General features: G+C 39.8%; 1 protein-coding gene across 3 annotated transcripts in view; it reads left to right on the top strand.

Moving 5' to 3' along the window:
- Positions 1-21002, top strand: part of phf14 (PHD finger protein 14) — a 229117-nt gene that overhangs the window by 181529 nt on the left and 26586 nt on the right. For all 3 annotated transcript variants that reach the window (XR_011961314.1, XM_072575405.1, XM_072575406.1), the window contains exon 17: positions 20214-20331. Coding sequence is in view for 2 of the 3 variants with exons in the window: in XM_072575405.1 (XP_072431506.1) it covers positions 20214-20331 (118 nt within the window). In the remaining variant the exon portion in view is untranslated. The remainder of the gene's footprint in view (positions 1-20213; positions 20332-21002) is intronic.

The raw sequence follows: 21002 nt of genomic DNA, 5'->3' as shown, positions 1-21002 counted from the left end.
CCTTAATCAACAGAACTACCTCACCTTTTCCTAGCTTTCCATCTTTCAGAAATGTTGTTACCCTGATTATTCAAGTTCCAGCCTTGGTTGCCATGCAGCACATCTCTGTAATGGCTATTAGATCACATGTGCATTTATTTATATTTGTGATTTTCTTTTAAATTATTGCAAAAACTATATACATCCAGATTCAGAGCATTTAGCGCCGTCTTTGTACTATTTTTTGCAGATTCTCAAATCGTCTGGTGCACTTCTAAGTTTGTAGGTTTGGTCCATTCCTGCCAGACTTAATTATCATTAGCTTTATTGCTTCCTTGCTGTAATTCTTTTCTCCCTTTTGTAATTTAACAAAGCTTCCCTTGCATCATCTGTTACTGCTGTAATTTTTAAATTGGAAAACAACTGCATCTGCAGCACTTGTAGTTTAATGTGAATATCCAGAATTTGACATTCAAATGGCACTATTATTTCCCTAGCTGTGTTACATCTTACTAAAAGATTCCAGTGGAAGTTTCCTATCCCTGAATGACACGGACATTGGTGAGTTAGTTGGGAAAATATGACAAGATCAGAAAAATGAACTCTTCAATGTCAACAGACTAAAGTCCAATTTTCCACCCAAAGTTTGACCAATAAGACAAGAGTTTAACCAGTAAAGGTTAAGAGAGCTAATTGTATGTATTAACAGCTCCTTGGTTACCTATTCCTGTAGTTTGCTATTCTCACTAGCCACCGAAAGAAATATGAAAGTCAGAGTGGGTGCCAAGTGTCTCCAGCTCAGCATTTGTTCCTCAGGGCCTCCATCTTGGTAAGCAGTTCCTGACATGCTTCATAGGTAATGGATGCCTGCAACCCCATCCACTGAGGCTGCCAACACCGTGAAAGGCAGCCAGCCAGCCCTATCTCAGTAGCTCTCTAAATTAATCACTTTCAAATATATATCCAGTTCTTTTTTGAATTCTCTTATGGAATCCACCTCCACCTCTCTGTCAGGCAGACATTCCCAATCCTAACAACTCTGTGAGTAAAGAAATTTGTCCTCATCTCACCCCTGGAAAGTTTGTCAACGGCTTCAAAACGTGCACCCTTGCTTATCTCAGCAATCTAGTATGCATCCATCCAGGCCTGGAGACTTCTGTACCTGAAGTGCTGCTAATCTTTTTAGTATCTCTTCTATCATTATACTGTTCAGTTGCTGGACACTTGCGTTTTCAACTAGGTCATTGTCAGCCTCTTAATTTGGTAAAGACAAGCAAAGTACTCAGTACGTCTGCCGTATTGTTCGCTACAGTGATCAGCTTACCCAGCTTGTTTCTTATGGATTCCTTGCAATCCTTCACTAATATTTAACTCTGAATATGTTTGAAGACCATTTTACTATTGAATATGTTTTAGTGCAACCTGCCATGTTTTTCTCATGCTTCCTCTGAGCTCTTACTTATTTCAACCTTTGCCTTTCTCCTGAATTTGAGATATACTTCCTGATTTCTATTGCTGTTATTATTCTGGTCTGCATCATATGCCTCTTTTTTTTTTCTTCCTTATTTTCTCACCAATGTCCTTGATAATCCATGGGACTCTAGCTTCAGTTACCCCATATTAATTTCTCATGGCATGTACCCAGCATACACTCCTTTCATCTTGTTTAAAAGTCTTCAATTTTTCATCCACCAGAATGTATTTCCAATCAACATGCTCCAGTTCAAATTTTAGACACCTAAAATCCTCCCTTTTTCCAGTCTAGGTTCTTAATCATTGGCTGGGTTTTATCTTTTTCCAACTTAATGTTAACATTATTATATTATGAGCAATATTGCTCAAATGTTCCATCACTCTGTTCTCCACTTAGCCTATCTGATTTCGTAGGACCAGACCAAGCACAGATTCCTCCCTGGTAAGGTTGGAAATGTCCTGTTCCAGAAAGTTCTTCTGGACACATTGCAGAAATTTCTCCCCTTCCTCGCTTCATAGTCTACCTTTTCCCAGTCTACCTGAGGTAACTGAATTCACCAAATATCACGACCCTACCTGTCCCGCAGGTTTCTCGAATCTGCCTACAAATGCTGTCTTCTACTTCCTCCCCATTATTTGGACATTTATAATAAATACCCAAAAAGGTCATCGCTCCCTTCCTATTTCTCACTTCCAACCATATAATTCTAATTCAGTAACTGCATCTCATTCAAGAGTTATGATACTATCTTTAACCAAGTCTATTACACCAGCTCTGTTTTCACCAGCCTTATTCCTACTAAAACCTTACAATCTGGGATGTAAAGTATCTTGTCCCCTTCTCCTTTGAGCCACATTTCTGCCAATGCTGCTATGTTTATCCCTCTAGAGAAGTTTCTGCATCCTTATTTCCTTTTCCTGTTCCCGTAATCTCGTTTATGCCCTCATTGGTACTTCCAAACTAGGCCCATTAGTTAATCCTGTTTAAATTCACATGCACTATACTGTTTATCTTCTTAACCAGGAGGATAGTTCCATTTTTACTTAGCTGAAGCCCATTTTTCTGAAGAGCTTTCTCCTTTCCTAAGTGATCCTAACGTCCTAGAAGTCCAAGCACCTCTCTTCTATACCATCCCTAAAGCTGAACATTTACCTCCCTGATATGTATTTGCCTAAATGTGAAGCTCATGGCACAGGTGGTGTTTCTGAGATTGCTATCCTGGATGTCCTGTATTTCAGCCTTTTCCCTTAACTCCTGAAACTAATCCTGCAAGATCTCCAAGCTGTCCCTCCATATGTCATTGGTTTCTACATGAACTACAACCACTCATTGTCTAACTTCCCTTTCCAGAAGTTTATTCAGCTGTTCCCAAATGTTCTGAAACCTTACACCCAGGAGGCAACAGATCATGTAGGACTCATGATCTCAGCTGCAAACTCGACTGTCTATCCTTCGAGCTATCAAGTTGCCTAGTACTTCCATCTTTGTAATCTGCCTACCAACCTCCCTGTCTTTTGCCAGAGTAGCCCCAGTAGTGTATTGTCATTTTCTCTCATGTCATCCATCCCTGATTCAGTCATTTTGATCACTAAATAGGCATCTAAAATTTCATACCTGTTAGACAGCTCCAAGGTGTCCTGGGCCTGCGGACTCTTTTCCTTTCCACGAATGGTCACCCAATGCCCTGTTGTCTCCAAACTCCTCCTTGTCTGCCTTTTGCGAAGTGGAGTGACCATTCTCTGGACTGCCTGTTCCAGAAGTCTCCCTCTTGTATGGTGTGCAATGAAAAGAGTTGCTGCTCCGAATGAGCCACATGTTGTTTGACGTTTGCTATCCCCTCATACTTCGATGTGTTGGATGTCTTGTGGATCCAATGCCACCTGAATTTTACATGTCACACATGTAGAAGAAGCATGAAGTGCATAGACAGGATTTCATAGCATGCTGTTGGCCAAAATACTGCTGTAAAAATCATTGCCAAAAAAATCCTTCAGTAAAACAGTTTTATCCAAGTACTTCCAATATTACATAAAATAATTAAGTCTACTCTTTAGTGCTCCCCTAGTGAGCATACCTATAGTTATTGACCAAGCATTCATATCCAGTGCTGCTGTATTAGCTGCAGCATGTATAGTGGAATTCATTAGAACTGCAAGATGGCCTTGAGCAATTCTACACTTTGAAAACCCGATTTTGAACTGTACTGTCAGCATTGACAGCAGCAATCTAGGCCGAGAGACAACACCAAGGAGTGCGACAGTGCAAGCATTTAAAATGTCATCCTAAGAAAGTACAATGATCTTGTGCATCATGGAACCAATGTCACTTCCAAGACTTCACAGCAAATCCAATAATCAGGCATCCCTGTTCGGTCTGCAAATGCTGTCATTGAGTTAGCCACTGCTTCAAGCTCTACATGTAATACTGAATTGTTCTGAAGTTAGACTAGCTCATTATCCTTGACAGTTCTTTGTCGAACTTGCCAATGAGTTAAGCATTTCTGTATGCTGCCCATGAAGTTCTTATGAGTGCTTTTCAGCTGAACATGGCTGTGCAATGAGCTGGCGTCCCTGCTATTTTTTCCCATAACTGCACTGTAGCCTGCTGTTGAGAGATTTTTTGTCATGAGTTTATTGTGTCTCTATATTACTGTATAAAAGTATGCAGAGTCTCAGTAACTGAGTTAATGGCTGTGAATGATGCATCGGATGGCAGTGTTTTTGTTCAACTATGCTCTCGTTCTTGCCTTCATTGTCTAGTTGCACTGCCTGACCAGGTGGCAGTTGTGGATATTTGAAAATATAAGTGCAAAGGGAGACAGTTGAGGTGAAGTAAATAAACATAGGTGGAAAGCAAGAAATCTTTGGTCATCTGTGGATAGTAATAGTAATTTGCTGAGTGAGAGCTAAACACGTTTTCAGAAAGCGCATAAAGTACAAACAATCTAGATGGTTTCAATGACATTTGCAGTGGCCTTACATGACTGCCACTGCATGAATTCAGTGCTCTTTCCTGTCACCATTTCCTGCAAGAGAAAGGGAGGAGTACCAGTGAGTGTGGTGAAATGTATATGAGTGTTGTCCTTCTAATATCTGGAAGCATGTGAAAGCTGAGAGATGTTTGCAGTGATGTGTGTAGGGGGAGAATGGATATTGGTAGAATATATGGCTGTTTGAGCTGTACTGTAATTGTTGGTGATTAATGGAGTTGTGAAGTATTGCACATCATACGAAGTAGGTGGGGCCAGTGGATAGCGAAATAATTTGCAAGTGCTTTCGGTGACTTCGATCATTCATCTTGTTTAACTTTTTGTTGCATTTCGACTGGACTTTGTGTGTTAACCATCTATTTACATTCCTTTTTAAGTGTTCGTATGGTGGATCTTCTGATCTTGTGTAGAAAAATAGGCTCACTTATTATCACGAAAGGCTTCCACACTGCACTGAAGAACCTGCAAGTCCTTTCTCTTATCTTTAATATCATGTTCAGCTTCGTCATGCTCACAAAGGTCAATCTCTTCCAGAATTATGCAATAATGGGATGGGGGCTTAAGGACAGTTCCAGGTCCCAGCATACCTTGTATTAGCATGCACCCTACAGCATGATATGCCAGTAGGTGACTAAATAAAAATTGCCATTGCATCACACATCTGCGCCCGGGCTATGTCAATACTCAGGAATCATCTGTTTATCAAATGTGATTTGTTTTGAGCCCATTTAGTAAGTCTCATGCTTTTGGCCAGTTTCTACTAAAGTTAGTTTGACTTGGAGAATTGCAAATAAGAGAGAACATGGTACTCAGTACTAACTTACTGTTATATTTACAAGACCTTCATTTTCTCTTGATTTGGAGATGCAGGTGTTGGACTGGGGTGTACAAAGTTAAAAATCACACAACAGCAGGTTATAGTCCAACAGGTTTAATTGGAAGCACACTAGCTTTCGGAATCATCTGATGAAGGAGTGGCACTCCGAAAGCTAGTGTGCTTCCAATTAAACCTGTTGGATTATAACCTGGTGTTGTGTGATTTTTAACTTCATTTACTCTGTTTGTCATGTTACCTTTTGAGATGATTTATTATTGTCTCACATACCAAAATATGATGAAAAGTATTGTTTCATGTGCTATCCATGTCTCTGCAAGTCCTGCTTCCGTATTCATCCTAGTGATCTGTCATGTGACATGGGGAATTGTTAACACCTCCCATGACCCAGACCAATCCATGGATAGGAAGTGTCACCATTCCATGAGCTTGAGCTCTAGGTTTCACTGGAGTCACTGAGGTACATCTTCAAGGAAGAAAACTACATGGATACCACATGCGGAGAGGTGACGTAACTACAAGTTACAAGCAAGTAGGTAAGATGGAGAATAGGTGACTGTCTGACCATACGAGGGAAACAGGAACATAAGGCAAGAGTCTTTAGAGATCCATTCAACAGCTAGTTTTCCAACCTGCATATACATGAAGGCAATGTATTATGGAGGATTTCAGCAAGAGCCAAGCCTGTGGTACTATGTGTGGCCCTCCTGTACCAACAGGGTGGAAGAGGAAAGGAAGGGCAGTACTGACAGGGTATTGTTTAGTTAGGAGAGCTGTTAGTCTGGCTCCAAGATGGTTTGTACCATTTGGCCCTTAGCCTGATCTGCCACTGAACATAATCACAGATAATCCTCTCTCTCAATATTGTATTCCTGCATTTTCTCCATATCCCTTGATGTCTTTAATATCCTGAAAATGTATCAATCTCTTTCTTGAACTTACTCAGTGACCTGGCTTCACAGCCTTCTGCAGTAGTGAATGCCACAGGTAGACCACCCACTGAGTACAGAATTGTTTCCTAATCTCAGTCCTTTCCGGCCTATCCGCATCCTGAGACTGTCAGCCCTAATTCTAGATTCACCAACAAGTGGAAACATCCTACCTGTATCTAGTCTATCAAGTCTTGTTAGAATCTTATACTGTTCTATTAGAACACTGCAGGGAATCCTTCTGAAGAAGAGTGACTAGCGAGAGGTTGTGATACTCATTGAAATTAATGGCATATGTAGGTAAGGAATGTGATCCTGTTGGTTTTCAGACTGGAGGCTTGAAACTAGCGATATTCTGCAAGAATTGGTGTTGGGTCCACTGTTGTTTGATTAGAATTTAAGAGGAATGGTTAGTAAGTTTGCAGATGACACCAATATGAGTGGTATAGTGGACAGTGAAGAATGTTATCTAAGTTCACAAAGGGATTTTAATCGATTGAGCCAATGGTTTGAGGAGTAGCAATGAAGTTTAATTTGGATAAATGCGAGGCATTGTGTTTTGGTACAGCGAACAAGGGCATGACTTGTACAGTTAATTGTAGTGCCCTGGGTAATGTTGTTGAACAGAAAGACAAGGGATTCACATGCATAGTTCTCGCAAAGTTGTGATACGATTAGAGAGAGTGATTAAGAAAGTGTTTAGCTCGTTTGCTTCCATTGGTCAGCGCCTTCAGTATAGCAGTTGTGATGTCATGTTGCAGTTGTACAGAATGTTGGTGAGGCCATTTTTGGATTACTGTGTACAGTTCTGATCGCCCTGCTATAAAAAGGATATTAAATTGAAGAGAGATCACAAATACATAATTAATATGGAGTGATTTATCATACCTTTTCAAACATCCTCTCAGCATTTACCCTGTCAAGCTTCTTAAGCATCTTTTTTTTAGATTAGATTACTTACAGTGTGGAAACAGGCCCTTCGGCCCAACAAGTCCACACCGCCCCACCGAAGCGCAACCCACCCATAGCCCTACATCTACCCCTTACCTAACACTAGGGGCAATTTAGCATGGCCAATTCACCTGACCTGCACATCTTTGGACTGTGGGAGGAAGCTGGAGCACCCGGAGGAAACTCACGCAGACACTGGGAGAACGTGCAAACTCCACACAGTCAGTCGCCTGAGGTGGGAATTGAATCCGGGTCTCTGGCGCTGTGAGGCAGCAGTGCTAACCACTGTGCTACCGTGCCGCCCACAAATTGCTTCAACATTCTTCTAAACTTCAGTGTATAGAGTCTCAACTTGTTTAACCTCTATCAACTGACAATCTCTCCATACCAGGGATCATCCTAATGAACCTTCTCTAAACAGCCTCAATGAAATCATATCTTTTCTTAGTTACAGCTTCAATTTTTCACCCCACATCTCATGTTTGTTTGCCTTATAACCGGACCAGATTAAGAGATCATGAAGGCAATACAGTTTGATTTTGTGAGGGAATTTAAGATGATCACTTTTTCATTGGGTTCCTCTAACATTTCAGTTTGGCAGCTGGCAACACTTATGTCAGTAGTTCACATTTATTCTCATAAAAGTAAGTGCCATTTTTGGAGGAATTTCCAAGGTTTCAGATACAAATTGACATATTCAGTATGTCTTAGTACCACATTGTTTAAAGCATTCAGATCTTTTTTCCCTACCTCGATCAAATTCCCAATCCAAGACAGCTTGTTGAACTCTGTGTGCACTCATCCTGCCTTTGACAAGACACCAGGCAAACCTTTCTACTTCCCTTTTAAAAAAAAACAGTTCCTTGGAATCTTTGAGCATCCAACTGAGAGGGCACATGGGCCAGTTTAATATTTAATCCAAAAATGTTGTATACCTGAATATACAGCATTGCTTCAACACTGTAGTGAGTAGTCAGTCTGGATAATGTGCTTCTGTCTTCAGTGGAATTTGAAAGAAGACTTGTGTCTTAGTTTACTCATGCTATTGGTAAGGCTGACATCTCTTGAGTTGATTGAAGTCCCCTAATATTATATCTTTATCACCTTAATATGAATTTTTATAGCAATACATTTGAGAGACATATTGAGAAAATAAGCTTTGCCATTTTTTCCCCCTTTGTATTCGTAGGGTCAATGTTTGTGTCTTACTGCTGCCATGGCAGAGGGGAAAATGTAGCTTCAAACTGTTCCTAATGGGGTAACCTGACACAGATTTGGAAGATGTATTAGAGCTGTAATCCATTACACCTTTTTGTGACGGTTTTGCAACAATTAAAACATAATCAAGGAATGAAGGAACATGAAATGAATAGTGAAATTATTTCTATGCTCAGCATATCAACACTTATTTTTGGTGAGATGTTTAAAGCTAGTCAGTCCTTTGAACCCACTACACAATTCAATTTGATTATGGCTAATCATCCAACTCATTACCCTATTCCTGCTTTCTCCCCATATTCTTTGATCCCTCTAGCCCTCAGAACTATATCCAACTTCTTGAAAACACTCAATGTTTTGGCTTCAGTCGCATTCTGTGACAGAGAGCTATAATTCCACAGGCTCACCATTCTCTGGATGAAGAAATTTCTTTTCATAGCAGTCTTAAATGTCCTACTCTATACCCTTAAACTGTGACCCTTGATTATAAATTCTCCTGTCATTGGGAGCAGCATTCCTGCATTTACCGTGTCTAGTCCTGTTCAAATTATATAGGTTTCTGAGATTCCCACCAACCCTCATTCTTCTGAACTCTTCATCTCTCTCCTCATAGTCAGTCGTACAATCCCAGGAATCAGTCTGATAAACTTCTGTGCATTCCCTCCATAGCCAGAACGTTCTTCCTCAGATAAGGAGACCAGAACAGCGCACAACCCTTCAGGTGTGATCTCACCAAAGCCCTGTATGATTAGATTCCCTAACAGTGTGGAAACTGGCCATTTGGTTCAACAAATCCACACCGACCCTCTGAAGAGTAACCCACCCAGATCCATTTCCCTACACTTACAGCTGACTAATGCACCTAACACTGGGCAATGTAGCATGGCCAATTAACCTGACCTACACATCTTTGTGACAGTGGGAGGAAACTGCGGCACCTGGAGGAAACCCACTCGGACATGGAGGGAATGTGCAAACTGCACAAAGACATTTGCCCGAGGCAGGAATCAAACCCATGTCCCTGGTGCTGCGAGGCAGCAGTGCTAACCACTGAGCCACTGTGCTGCCCTTGAAAAATTAGGTCAGGTTATAATTTCAGATTCTTATTGAATTCAACTACCCCCCCTCCAGTTGGAATGCCACGCTTCTGGCTTGTCCTAGGATGGATGTGTTGTCCCACTCGAAGTGGTGGCCTTCCTCATATGTATGTAAGGATACTAGTGAGAGAGGGTGATGTCGTTTTGTGGCTAGTTGATGTTCATGTATACTGGTGGCTAGTTTTCTGCCTGTTTTTCCAATGTAGTGTTCGTTACAGTTGCACAGTATTTTGTAAATGACATTAGTGTTGTCTATAAGGTCTTTCAAGTTCATTAGCTGCTATTTTAGTGTGCTGGTGGATTTGTGAGCTACCATGATACCAAGGGGTTTGAGTCTGGCAGCCATTTCTGATATGTCTTTGATCTCGAGGAAAGTTGCTAGGGCTTCTGGATGCATTTTGTCTGTTAGTTTGGATTTGTCACTGAGAAATCGGCAGACTGTGTTCATTAGGTACCCATTCTTTTTGAATACACTGTATAGGTGATTTTCCTCTGCTCTGCGTAGTTCCTCTGTGCTGCAGTGTGTAGTGGTTCGTTGAAGTAATGTCCTGATGCAGCTTTGTGGATGTTGGGATGATTGCTTCTGTAGTTCAATATTTGGTCCATATGTGTTGATTTCCTGTAGATGCTGGTTTGAAGTTCCCCATTGGCTGTTTGCTGTACTGTGACATCTAGGAATGGCAGTTTGTTGTTGTTTTCCTCCTCTTTAGTGAATTTTATGCCAGTTAGGGTATTATTGGTGGTTTTGAAGGTCTCCTCTAATTTGTTTTATTTAGTGATGACCAAGGTATCATCCACGTAGCGGACCCAAACTTTGGGTTGGATGGTTGACAGAGCTGTTTGTTTGAGTCTCTGTATTACTGCCTCTGCTAAGATCCCTGATATCAGAGATCCCATGGTTGTTCTGTTGGTTTGCCTGTAGGTTTTGTTGTTGAGGGTGAAGTAGGTGGTAAGGCATAGGTCCACTAGCTTGATGGTACTGTCCTTGCTGATGAAGTTGGTGACGTCTGGTGTGTGTGCCTTTGGGTCTTCTAATAGTGTAGTCGGTGTTTCCTTGACCAGGTTGATGTTGATTAATGTGAACAGAACTGTTACATCAAAGGAGAACATTATTTCATCCTCTCCTGTCTTAGTGTCTTTGGTCCTCAGGAATTCTTGGGTGGAGTGAATGTAGTGGAGTGAGTCTTCTACTAGGTGTTTTAGTCTTTGGTGTAGCTCCAAAGAAACCCAAACATATAAATAGAAAGCAGGAAACATCAGCAGTGCTGTGTCTGGAGGCTCACTGAAGATGTTACTTAGTATGGTGATGAAACATCTGAAAATGAACCTTCCAGCTCAGCGAGCAAACCTCCATCCAGAACCTCAACCTGAGCAACGAATCTTCTCAAATCTCGCTAGCTAGAATCTGTTATTTTATTAGCATGGATAGAGCCTTTCTGATCTTTCCTCAGAGCAGCAATTTTCAAACCATGGCAGCATTTTTGTAAATTTTGTCTTTATTCTGTGGAGCAATGATCTTCTTCCTGTAATATGACTACAACTGTATACACAATTCCAGTTGTGGCCTAATGAATGCCTACAGTTCCAACATCACACCTGCTTTTGTATTCTGTACCTCACCCACTGAAGGAAAGAATCCCATATGCTGCCTTTACCAATTTGTCCTGCTATCTTTACAGACCTGTGAACATGCACCCCGTGTCTCTCACTTTCTCCCCACCTTTCAATACCTTTCCATTTGTTATGTAGTCCCTTGTTTTTTTTTGCTCTTTGCAAATGCATAATGTCACACTCCTCCAGATTAAATTCCATTTGCCAACTTTATTCTCAATCAAAAAAACGATATAATTCTGCAGTCAGCATCCATTTTCTACATTGTCAAGTACCTGGGCAATTTTTGTGTTACCTACAAATTTGCCAATTATGTCTGCCACTTTTAAGTTTTAAACCATGATTATACACCACTGATGGCAAGGGACCCAACATTGAGACCTGTGGAACACCACTGCTTTCTATTTACAAAAACATCTGCTGAAGATCATCCTTTTGTTTCTTGTCACTGTTCTAATCTTTAATCCAACTTGTCACATTCTCCTGCATCTCATAGGCTTTAATTTTTCTAGCCAGCTTCCTTATGACATGTTGTCAAATGCCTTACTAAAATCAAAGTCAACAATCTCTACTGCACTATCCTCACCAATCCTACTTGTTAGCCCCTTAAAACAATTTGGTTAAGTTAGTAAAACACAACTGTTCCTTAAAACCATGCTGACTCTACCTGATTAATCTATGTCTTCCCAAGTAACATGTCATCTTATCTCTCCAAATTGATTCTAACAATTAGTTCACGACCTGAGATCAGACTAGCAAGCCAAAAGTTATTTGCCCTACCATTCACCACCTTTTTGAAAAAGATACAACATTTGCAGACCTTCTATTCTACAGTATCTTATAAGGAATGCAAAGTGGTCTTCAGAGCATCAGCTATTTCCTCTCTGCCTGACTTTAACAATCTAGAATGTAATTCATCTGGCCCTGGTGCTTTACCCATCTTCAAAAGGACAGCCCCTCTGTAGTTCCCTTCTCACTATGCTTATTTTGGTGAAAGATTTGATCCTCTAACTAGAATCTCTGTATCATCCCTGTATCATCCTTTTGTGAGGACAGAAATGAGGTATTCATAATGACACACTTGCTCACATTATGTACATCCATTGGCAAGTTACCATTTATGTCTGATAGACCCAACCCATTCTTAATCATCGTCTCCTCCTAGTATACTAAGGTAACATCTTTGAATTTTCCTTAATTTTACCAGCTAATATTTTGTCATATTCTAACTTTGCTTTCCAATTTCCTTTTTTCACTCTAAGCTTCCTTAGTATTTCTTTGACATTGTCATAGCTCTCTTTTCTGATTTATGTTACCCTGTATGTTTCTGGATGAAGAGGGGGCTCTAGGTTTGGCAGTACCATCTTTTTCCTCTGTGTGTACATTCCTGCATTGTGCTCATATAATGTTGCTTTTGAATGTTTATACTGATTGATTACCTTTCAAGTAGCTATAATTCAGTCAGTCATCTCTCAGCTTTACAAAGTTTGCCTTCCCCTCAATTTAGAACGTTTACTCTTCTATCTTTATCCCTGTCACTAATTATATTAAATCAATGTATCATGATCACTATCTTAAAAAATGGTCACCCATTGCTACTTTTCCATTTGTCACCCTTTGTTTCCTAAAACTAAATCTAGAATTGAGGCCCTCCTCATTGGACTTGCTACATGCTAGCTAAAAAAGCTCTCTTGAATACATTAAGTATTTTGTGTTCCTTGAGCCTTATATACTTTTGGTATCCCAGTTCATATTTGGGTAGTTGGAAATCCCTAACTACTATTGCCTGACTTTCTATGTATTCTGAAATTTGCCTTTGTATTTTTTCCTCGAACACTGTCACCACTATTTAGAATTTGTAATACATTCCAAGCACTGTAGCTGTCCTTATTTCTGTACAGGTCCCACATTTCCCAGAACCAATCCCAAAGTCCCACAAATCTGATGCTCTTCCACACCAGTTTTCCAGCCATTTGTTCAATTGTTCAGTTCTCCATTTTTCTTTTTGCTCATTAGTATGTAAAACTGTGAGTAATCCCAAGGCCGCTGCTTTAGAGGGTCTGCCTTTCAATCTTTCACCTAGATCCCTAAAACTCACTTTTAGGAGCTCAGTCCCATTCCCAGATACTCTGATTGTGCTCCACATTGTTATCACTATAGTTGATCACCTGCAGCCTTGCCAAAACATCCTTTCTGACGTCAAGGAGGCAATATATTGTCCTGGAGTTGTGGTAATGGCCACAGAAACACCTGTCTGATTCCCTGGCTATGATATGCTTTTTTGCTATTGCTCTTCCATTCTTTCCCCACCCTCACCTTCCAGGACAGCTGAACCACTGTGGTGTCAACATCTTCAATCGGGTTGCATTCTCCTGAGGACCATCATCACCACCGTCACCCTTGCCAGTATCCAAAATAGTACACAGATTAGCAAGCAGAAGACTCAGGACACTCCTGCGCTGCCTGACTAGTTTTCTTGAATTACCTGGCACTCAGCCATTTTCTCACTGTCTGTGTGTTTCTAACTTGTGGTTTGACCACCTCCCTAAACCTACCACATCGTCCTCTCCCTCATGATGCACAAATGTAACTCCCAGATAGAACTCATGCCTGTGAATCCAGTTCACTTCCTTTTGATGCATTCATCCAAGACACAGTGTGTCCACAGCTTCACTTGCACCGCAGATGTGCTTGGCTGAGCTGACATGTCACCCTATAACTTTAAAAGCCATTTGTTAAATTAGAATTGTACAAAATATATCAGTACTCAACAATCAGCTTCTTCCCCTTCATTCCCCAGCCAAATTAAGAACCAACTACAGAAGGCTAAAAGAAGGGAATAGGAGAACTCCCTTATACTCATCAAACTCCCAATTTATAAACTGTAACCAAAATAGCACTAAGGAAGCCTCTTTTTCTACTTCCAGAAAATAACTGACTCGAGCGTTAAAAAACTGGATTAAACTAGTTACTCATTAACAAGCTGATTTTTATTTTAGATCTTCTACATCCCAATTTTGGGATGCCATAAAACTTAACTTTTCTTAAATTTCTGGAATATTTACTTAATTATAGAACATAAAACATTACAGCGCTGTACAGGCCCTTTGGCCCTCGATGTTGTGCCGACCTGTCATACCAATCTGAAGCCCATCTAACCTACATTATTCCATGTACGTCCATATGCTTGTCCACTTTAATGACTTAAATGTTCTTAAAGTTAGCGAATTTACTACCGTTGTAGGCAAAGCATTCCACACCCTTACTACTCTCTGAGTAAAGAAACTACCTCTGACATCTGTCCTATATCTATCACCCCTCAATTTAAAGCTATGCCCCCTCATGCTCACCGTCACCATTCTTGGAAAAAGGCTCTCCCTATCCACCCTATCTAACCCTCTGATTATCTTTTATGTCTCTCTTAAGTCACCTCTCAACCTTCTTCTCTCGAACGAAAACAGCCTCAAGTCCCTGAACCTTCCCTCGTAAGACCTTCCCTCCATACCAGGCAACATCCTAGTAAATCTCCTCTGCACCCTTTCCAAAGTTTCCACATCCTTCTTATAGTGCAGTGATCAGAACTGTACACAATACTTCAAGTGCGGCCGCACTAGAGTTTTGTATAGCTGTAGCACAACCTCATGGTTCCAGAATTCGATCCCTCTATTAATAAAAGCTAAAGCACTGTATGCCTTCTTAACAACTCTGTCAACCTGGGTGGCAACTTTTAAGGATCTGTGTACCTGGACACCGAGATCTCTCTGCTCATCTACACTACCAAGAATCTTACTATTAGCCCAGTACTTTGCATTCCAGTTACTCCAACCAAAGTGAATCACCTCATACTTATCCGCATTAACCTCTATTTGCCACCTCTCAGCCCAGCTCTACAGCTTATCTATGTCTCTCTGTTACCTACAACATCCTTCGTCACTATCCAGAAGTCCACCGACCTTACTGTCGTCCGCAAATTTACTAACCCACCCTTCTACACCCTCATCCAGGTTGTTTATAAAAATGACAAACAGCAGCGGACCCAACACTGACCCTTGCAGTACACCACTGGTAACTGGACTCCAGGATGAACATTCCCCATGAACCACCACCCTCTGTCTTTCAGCAAGCCAATTCCTGATCCAAACTGCTATATCTCCCACAATCCCATTCCTCTGCATTTTGTAGAATTACTAAATGAAAAGATAAACCAGATCTCAGAAATAAAAATTTGTGTTTGAGACTCTGCATTGAACAGCTTCCAGTGCATACAAGGTATGTCTGAGGAACAATGACTGAACTTTAGATATCCAAACTAAATAAGCCACTAATTAACTCCTCTCAAAACTTGTATATCACCAGCAAAAATTCTTACTAATCATAAGGAGTAAATTTGCTAACAATAAACTTTGAGGAATGTGTGCAAATTTTAATATAATTATTATAAAAGCAATATAAATCCCCTTTAGCAATGGCATGTGTAAAGGAAACTGCATAATAATAGACAAGATGGTTCATACAGTTTGGCTAATCTGCTGAAATTATACATTATCTTGTGCAATAGCATAGACTTTACATGTTAATAAATCACTGCAAATGGTCAGAGAATGTAGTTCATATTAAGTAATTTTTGTTACAAATTCTCATGTTCTATCAGTAATAAATGATTAGGCGCCACATTGGAATGGCAATCAAATAAGGTCTGCCTGTTTTGAGCATTTGAATATGCTGCTCGAGGCTGAAAGGTTTTAATTGAAGCTAAAGCCTTAAAGATTTTGATAAACCATAAAGTGTAATGTAATGCCACTGGAAACAAGTTTCAATCAGGGAATCATGGTTTATTTTAAGTGGAGAGGCTGAAAGGTGTGGAAGCCCACAAAAGGTTATTGCTAAGGATGAGAAAATGATTGTACAGCATGGGGATCAGATTGTTGGGTCCAGTCTTCAAAATTTCTTGATATAGATCACATTTGCAGATTCTAAAGTAGTTATAGAAAGTCATGAGAAAGCAAGGACCTCATAATAAAATGTAACACAACTATGACGAACAGACTGTTGCATTGACAGTTTGTCTCATGAATATAAGTTCTGATGATCAAACTGAGGCCATTGTCGGAAAGAACAAATACCAAAAGTGGATGCAAAAGCAAAAGTCTTAAATTGAAAAGCAAGAAAACTTGGCAGCCTGCAGAAATTTATCATTGCTGTCTACCTGCTGCATGACACCCTGCGAATCATAATCCTCAACAGCAAATCAACACAAACCCAATACAAGTGCAAGCTTTCTCAAGCAAGACTGTGTCATTGCATCAACATCCTCCTTTATCTGCTTTGGCACACCTCTACATATCTGTGAAACTGCCTACTGAAATAGAGCTTATCAATAGGATATGTGAGAAACTTTCGAACAATGTTGACTACAGTACAAATCCAACAACGTCCCAGCCTCTGTCATCAAGCTGCAGTAGGCATACTTCAGTGAAGGCATCGATAATGATTCAGAGCTTGGCTTAGGGTTCATGAGAGAATGAGCCTTATTAAATGGCCTCCTTCATGATGTGCAGCATGGGCAAACACAGTCCATGGTGAGCCAATGGACAGCATGATTCATTTACAAAACTTGCAAACCACCTTTCTGGAAGAACTTATGTGGGCAGTGAGCTGAAATGTCACCCTTTTTTTAATAAAACTTAAGTTATCTCAGCTGTGACTTGAAAGAAGTTCTAGGATTTACATATTAATCACTCAAAATCTGCATCCCCATTCGAAGTGATTAAAGATTTAACAGCAATTTGGGTTTGTTCAATACTTTACATCTTTGATCTTTTATTATAAATTCTGTGTCCTATGATCCTGCCCCACTAGTTACCCAACGAAGGAGCAGTGCTGTGTAAGTTTGTACTTCCAAATAAACCTGTTGGACTATAACCTGGTATTGTGTGATTTTTAACTTTTGTCCAGCATCGAGGCACTGATTAGGGTCAATCTGCTGTGTTGGACAGGCTACAAAGTTCATATGCCTGACAGAAGACTGTCAAAACAAACTTCCCAATCCAAGCTGCGTCATGGCAAATGCTCATGTATGAGAATCTCTTGCCCTGGACTGCCCAAGCTGGAAAGATGTAGTGTCAGCAGTGCCACCCATTTCCAGCCTCTCTGACAGGGCCAGGTAGAGTCAAAGTGCAGACAGCAGAAAGATCATGCAGAATCTGAGCTTCCTACCCACATGCCTTATAAATCTTCCCCTCATCCCCATCTGTGTCTGGATGTGTGAGTCCAGCATTGAGCTATTTGGTCAGTTCAGAACCTACAGTTCTAGAGTGGAAGTCATCCTTGGTCCCAAGGAACTGCTGAAGAAGATGGTGGTCCCTGAACTGAGTGGCTTGACCCCATCTCTCCAGCACATTAGTCTGGACCTCTGGATTACTAGCCCAGTGACATTACCATAATGCCACCATATTTCTACACATTTCCATATTGAAATTTTGGGAAGATCTTATTCACACATTCAATTGAGGCTGTGATTTTTAATCAATGAATAATGGAAAACCATTTCCTTTGACAGTTGGTCAGCTTTTGTTTCTTTCACATGAATAAGCTAATTTGACATGTATTTCATGGACATGCTCAGTAGGTTCTTAGTCCTAACAGAATCAGTATCTTTCTCCCAAAATTTCACTCTGTTTTGCAGGCCAGCTGATGAAACTGTGTAATAACTAATGATGGGGAATTTGGTATCATGGTTTTTATTTAGTAAGATGTGATTGATTTGCTACCAATAATTTGTTGCCTGATTGTTTTGCAAAATCAAAATTATCAATTGGTATAAACATATAACATAGTGTTTGTTCTGAAATAATTTTCTATTGGCCTAGACAAGAAATAGTAATCAGAAGAGTAAAGTGAATTGGTAGTATTAAGGTCACTTAAATATATGAAGAGTATAGGTATAATTTTATATACAGAAGATAGACAAATTTCATCTTTCTCTGCAGTTTTCAATATGCAGCTAATTCAATCACAAAGATTAACATTGCTGTATTAAACTATCCATTTAGAATAGAAAAGTGTTATTTGAGTATATTCTGTTTTGCATCAAGTTTAATTCTGAGGGTTTTTAAAAATAGAAATAGTTATGAGCAGTTCAAAGCACCAAGGGGTCAATTAGCTAGTTGGCCTAAACAACCACTTTGTGTTGCTAACAGCGTCAATTCATTTCCTGCACTGGCAGAGGTTACCATGATGACCCTCGGGCTAAACCACCACCAGTTGTCTATCTCTCGAATGAGAGCACAACCCTTTGGACTGATAGGACTATGGTGACTTTACCTAATGCCTCCAGAGTTTATCAAATGAAAAATAATGTCAGTTCTTGAAAATGTTTTTAATTAAAACATAATTTCTGTACAGTGCGATTTAGCTTAAGAAGAATGAATACATGAGCTGTTACACACATTGGGAAAGTAAATCTGCTCAGGTCACTGCAGTGATTCTTTAACATATTAAAAAAAAAGTTTTACCTTTCTGTGCTGGTATTCATGTAGTATGTTTAAAGACATTATTTTAGGACAAGTGGATTGATAAAGCGATATTAGCTGTTTCAAATTTGAAATTAGGATGTGGCCTATGTAGGTCACGGATCTATCATTTTTTTTGCTAGGCCTTGGCAAGGTGGTTTTCTATATGGTAATATTAAGGGGTTGATTTGTTTTAATTTAGTTCCAGGTTAATGTGAGAGTTCTGTGGCAAACCAGACTTGACAGGCTGAATGGCCTACTCTTGTTCTTCTATTGCTCTGTTCCAATGGTGCAGCTTATGTTCGTTATGAAACATTGCAATAGAAGATAATTGGTGATGCTTGCAATCTGTGACATTTCTATTTATTTACTCTGAATGCCGTTTCCTTGGAATCTGTCAGGCTTACATTATTGACACATAGTTAGTGTCAGATGTATGTTATTGAAAGATTTATTAGTTAGCTACTCTATCCATTCAAAACAACAGTTGGGTTAGCAATACCTAGAATAGTATGAACCCTTTAATGTACATTTAAATATATGAAATGGCAAATGAATAATTTTAAAGAAAATAAGCAAATAGCGTATTTAAAATCACCATACTCTGAAATTCAGTCCATATTTACATAATATGGTACAATGGTCCAGCATTATTTTTGCATCTTAGAGGTAATGATTTAATGCAATCAGTCTGATCTCCATTTTACTGAGTCGTTAGGTTTTTCTAGTGTGTAAACTTTTAATGTGAGCTGAGTTCCTTTAGAAGACTAAAGAAAATTGATTTAACCTAAAACCAAATACTGTGAATGCTGAAAATCTGAAATAAAAGTTGTACAGATTGGAAGCATTTAGCAAATCAAGCCGCACTTGTGGAGAGTTAACTTTTCAGGTAATTAAGTTTTGCTCAGAGCTGGTGAAATGTCACCCATCTGAAATATTCATTGTTTCTCCACAGTTGTCTGATCAGCTAAATATTCCCAGAATTGATTTGGTGTTCATTAAAGATGAAGCAGTTATTCACATTCCAGATACTTGAAGTAGAAATTGACTCAGGCTTTTTGACAATTTCATTGGCAAGGGTGGACTCAAGACAGGGAAGGGCAGCCTTTCAGTGTGGAAGCAAGCCGTTTGGCCAATCAAGTCCACACTGACCATCCGAACAGCCTACTACCCAAGCCCATCCCTATCCCTGTAACCCTGCATTTCCCACAGCTAACCTAAACATACTATGGGCAATTTAGCATGGCTAGTCTACCTAACCTGCACATCTTTGGACCATGGGAGGAAACCAGACCACTCAGAGGAAACCCATGCAGACACAGGGAGAATGCGCAAACTTCACACAGACTGTTGCCCGAGGTTGGAATCGAGCCCAGGTCCCTGGCACTGTGAGGCAGCAATACTAACTACTGAGCTATCGTGCTATTGGAGGGAAGGGGATATTGATGGCTGTTCTAGTTTTATAAACCTGTTATTTTCTGTCTCCACTCCACGATGTTGATTGTGCAACCAACTGGACAAAAGCCAATAGTTTCATTCAGTCTTCTGTTACATAATACGTAGATTTAATCCTTTGAATCATAAATCTAAATTTATCTGATATTTATTTTTCTGCTTAGATGTGATGAATGTAGACTCTGTTACCACTTTGGCTGTCTCGACCCACCACTGAAGAAGTCTCCAAAACAAACTGGCTATGGTTGGATCTGTCAAGAATGTGACTCCACATCCTCCAAAGTAAGATAAAGTATTTGTTGTTTTGGAATTCAACAATTATTCTAAATCGCATGAAAATCAGCTGTCCACAGAGGTTAGGCTACCAACAATCTTCATCTTAGAATGCTTAAATATCCTGGTTGATTCTGGAGAATCAGAAATGATATTAAACTTCTGTCACCATTTTGACGTGCAGGGCGTGTCATCTAGTTTCGTAGAAATGCCCCATTTGCTTCTGGCTTCAGGTTTGTTTTGAAGGCTCTGTCTGCATTTGTAGTGAATTGGATACAGTTTGAAACACTATACTGTAGTTATTAATGTTTAGCCTCCTAAATGTTTACCAAATTCTGTTTAAATCAGCTTTTTCTGTAAGTTTAAGGTTAATGCAGTTCTTCCATCTAATTCAGTCTTTTTGTTTATTGCTGAATATTTCTTTGACGAAATTATGTTTGAAGACAGAGAATAAAATTTGTTGTATTCCAAAGATGGTTTTAATGTATTCCTGCACTGTCTCAAGACTCCCGCAGTGAAGAAGATTGTATACTAGACCAAACTTAACTGGATGGGTTATAAAACCCTGATGACCTTGGCAAGTTATTATACCAAATTCTTATTATCTGCCATGTCTGGGGTATGGACCACCTGCAGATGACAAAATGCAGATATCATTACAGTGTAAATCTCCCATTTAC

The sequence above is a fragment of the Chiloscyllium punctatum genome, chromosome 8 (genome assembly GCF_047496795.1).
Source record: "Chiloscyllium punctatum isolate Juve2018m chromosome 8, sChiPun1.3, whole genome shotgun sequence".
Lineage (NCBI taxonomy): Eukaryota > Metazoa > Chordata > Chondrichthyes > Orectolobiformes > Hemiscylliidae > Chiloscyllium > Chiloscyllium punctatum.
Note: the sequence above shows the minus strand (reverse complement) of the source record. Positions and strands in the feature narration are given on the sequence as shown.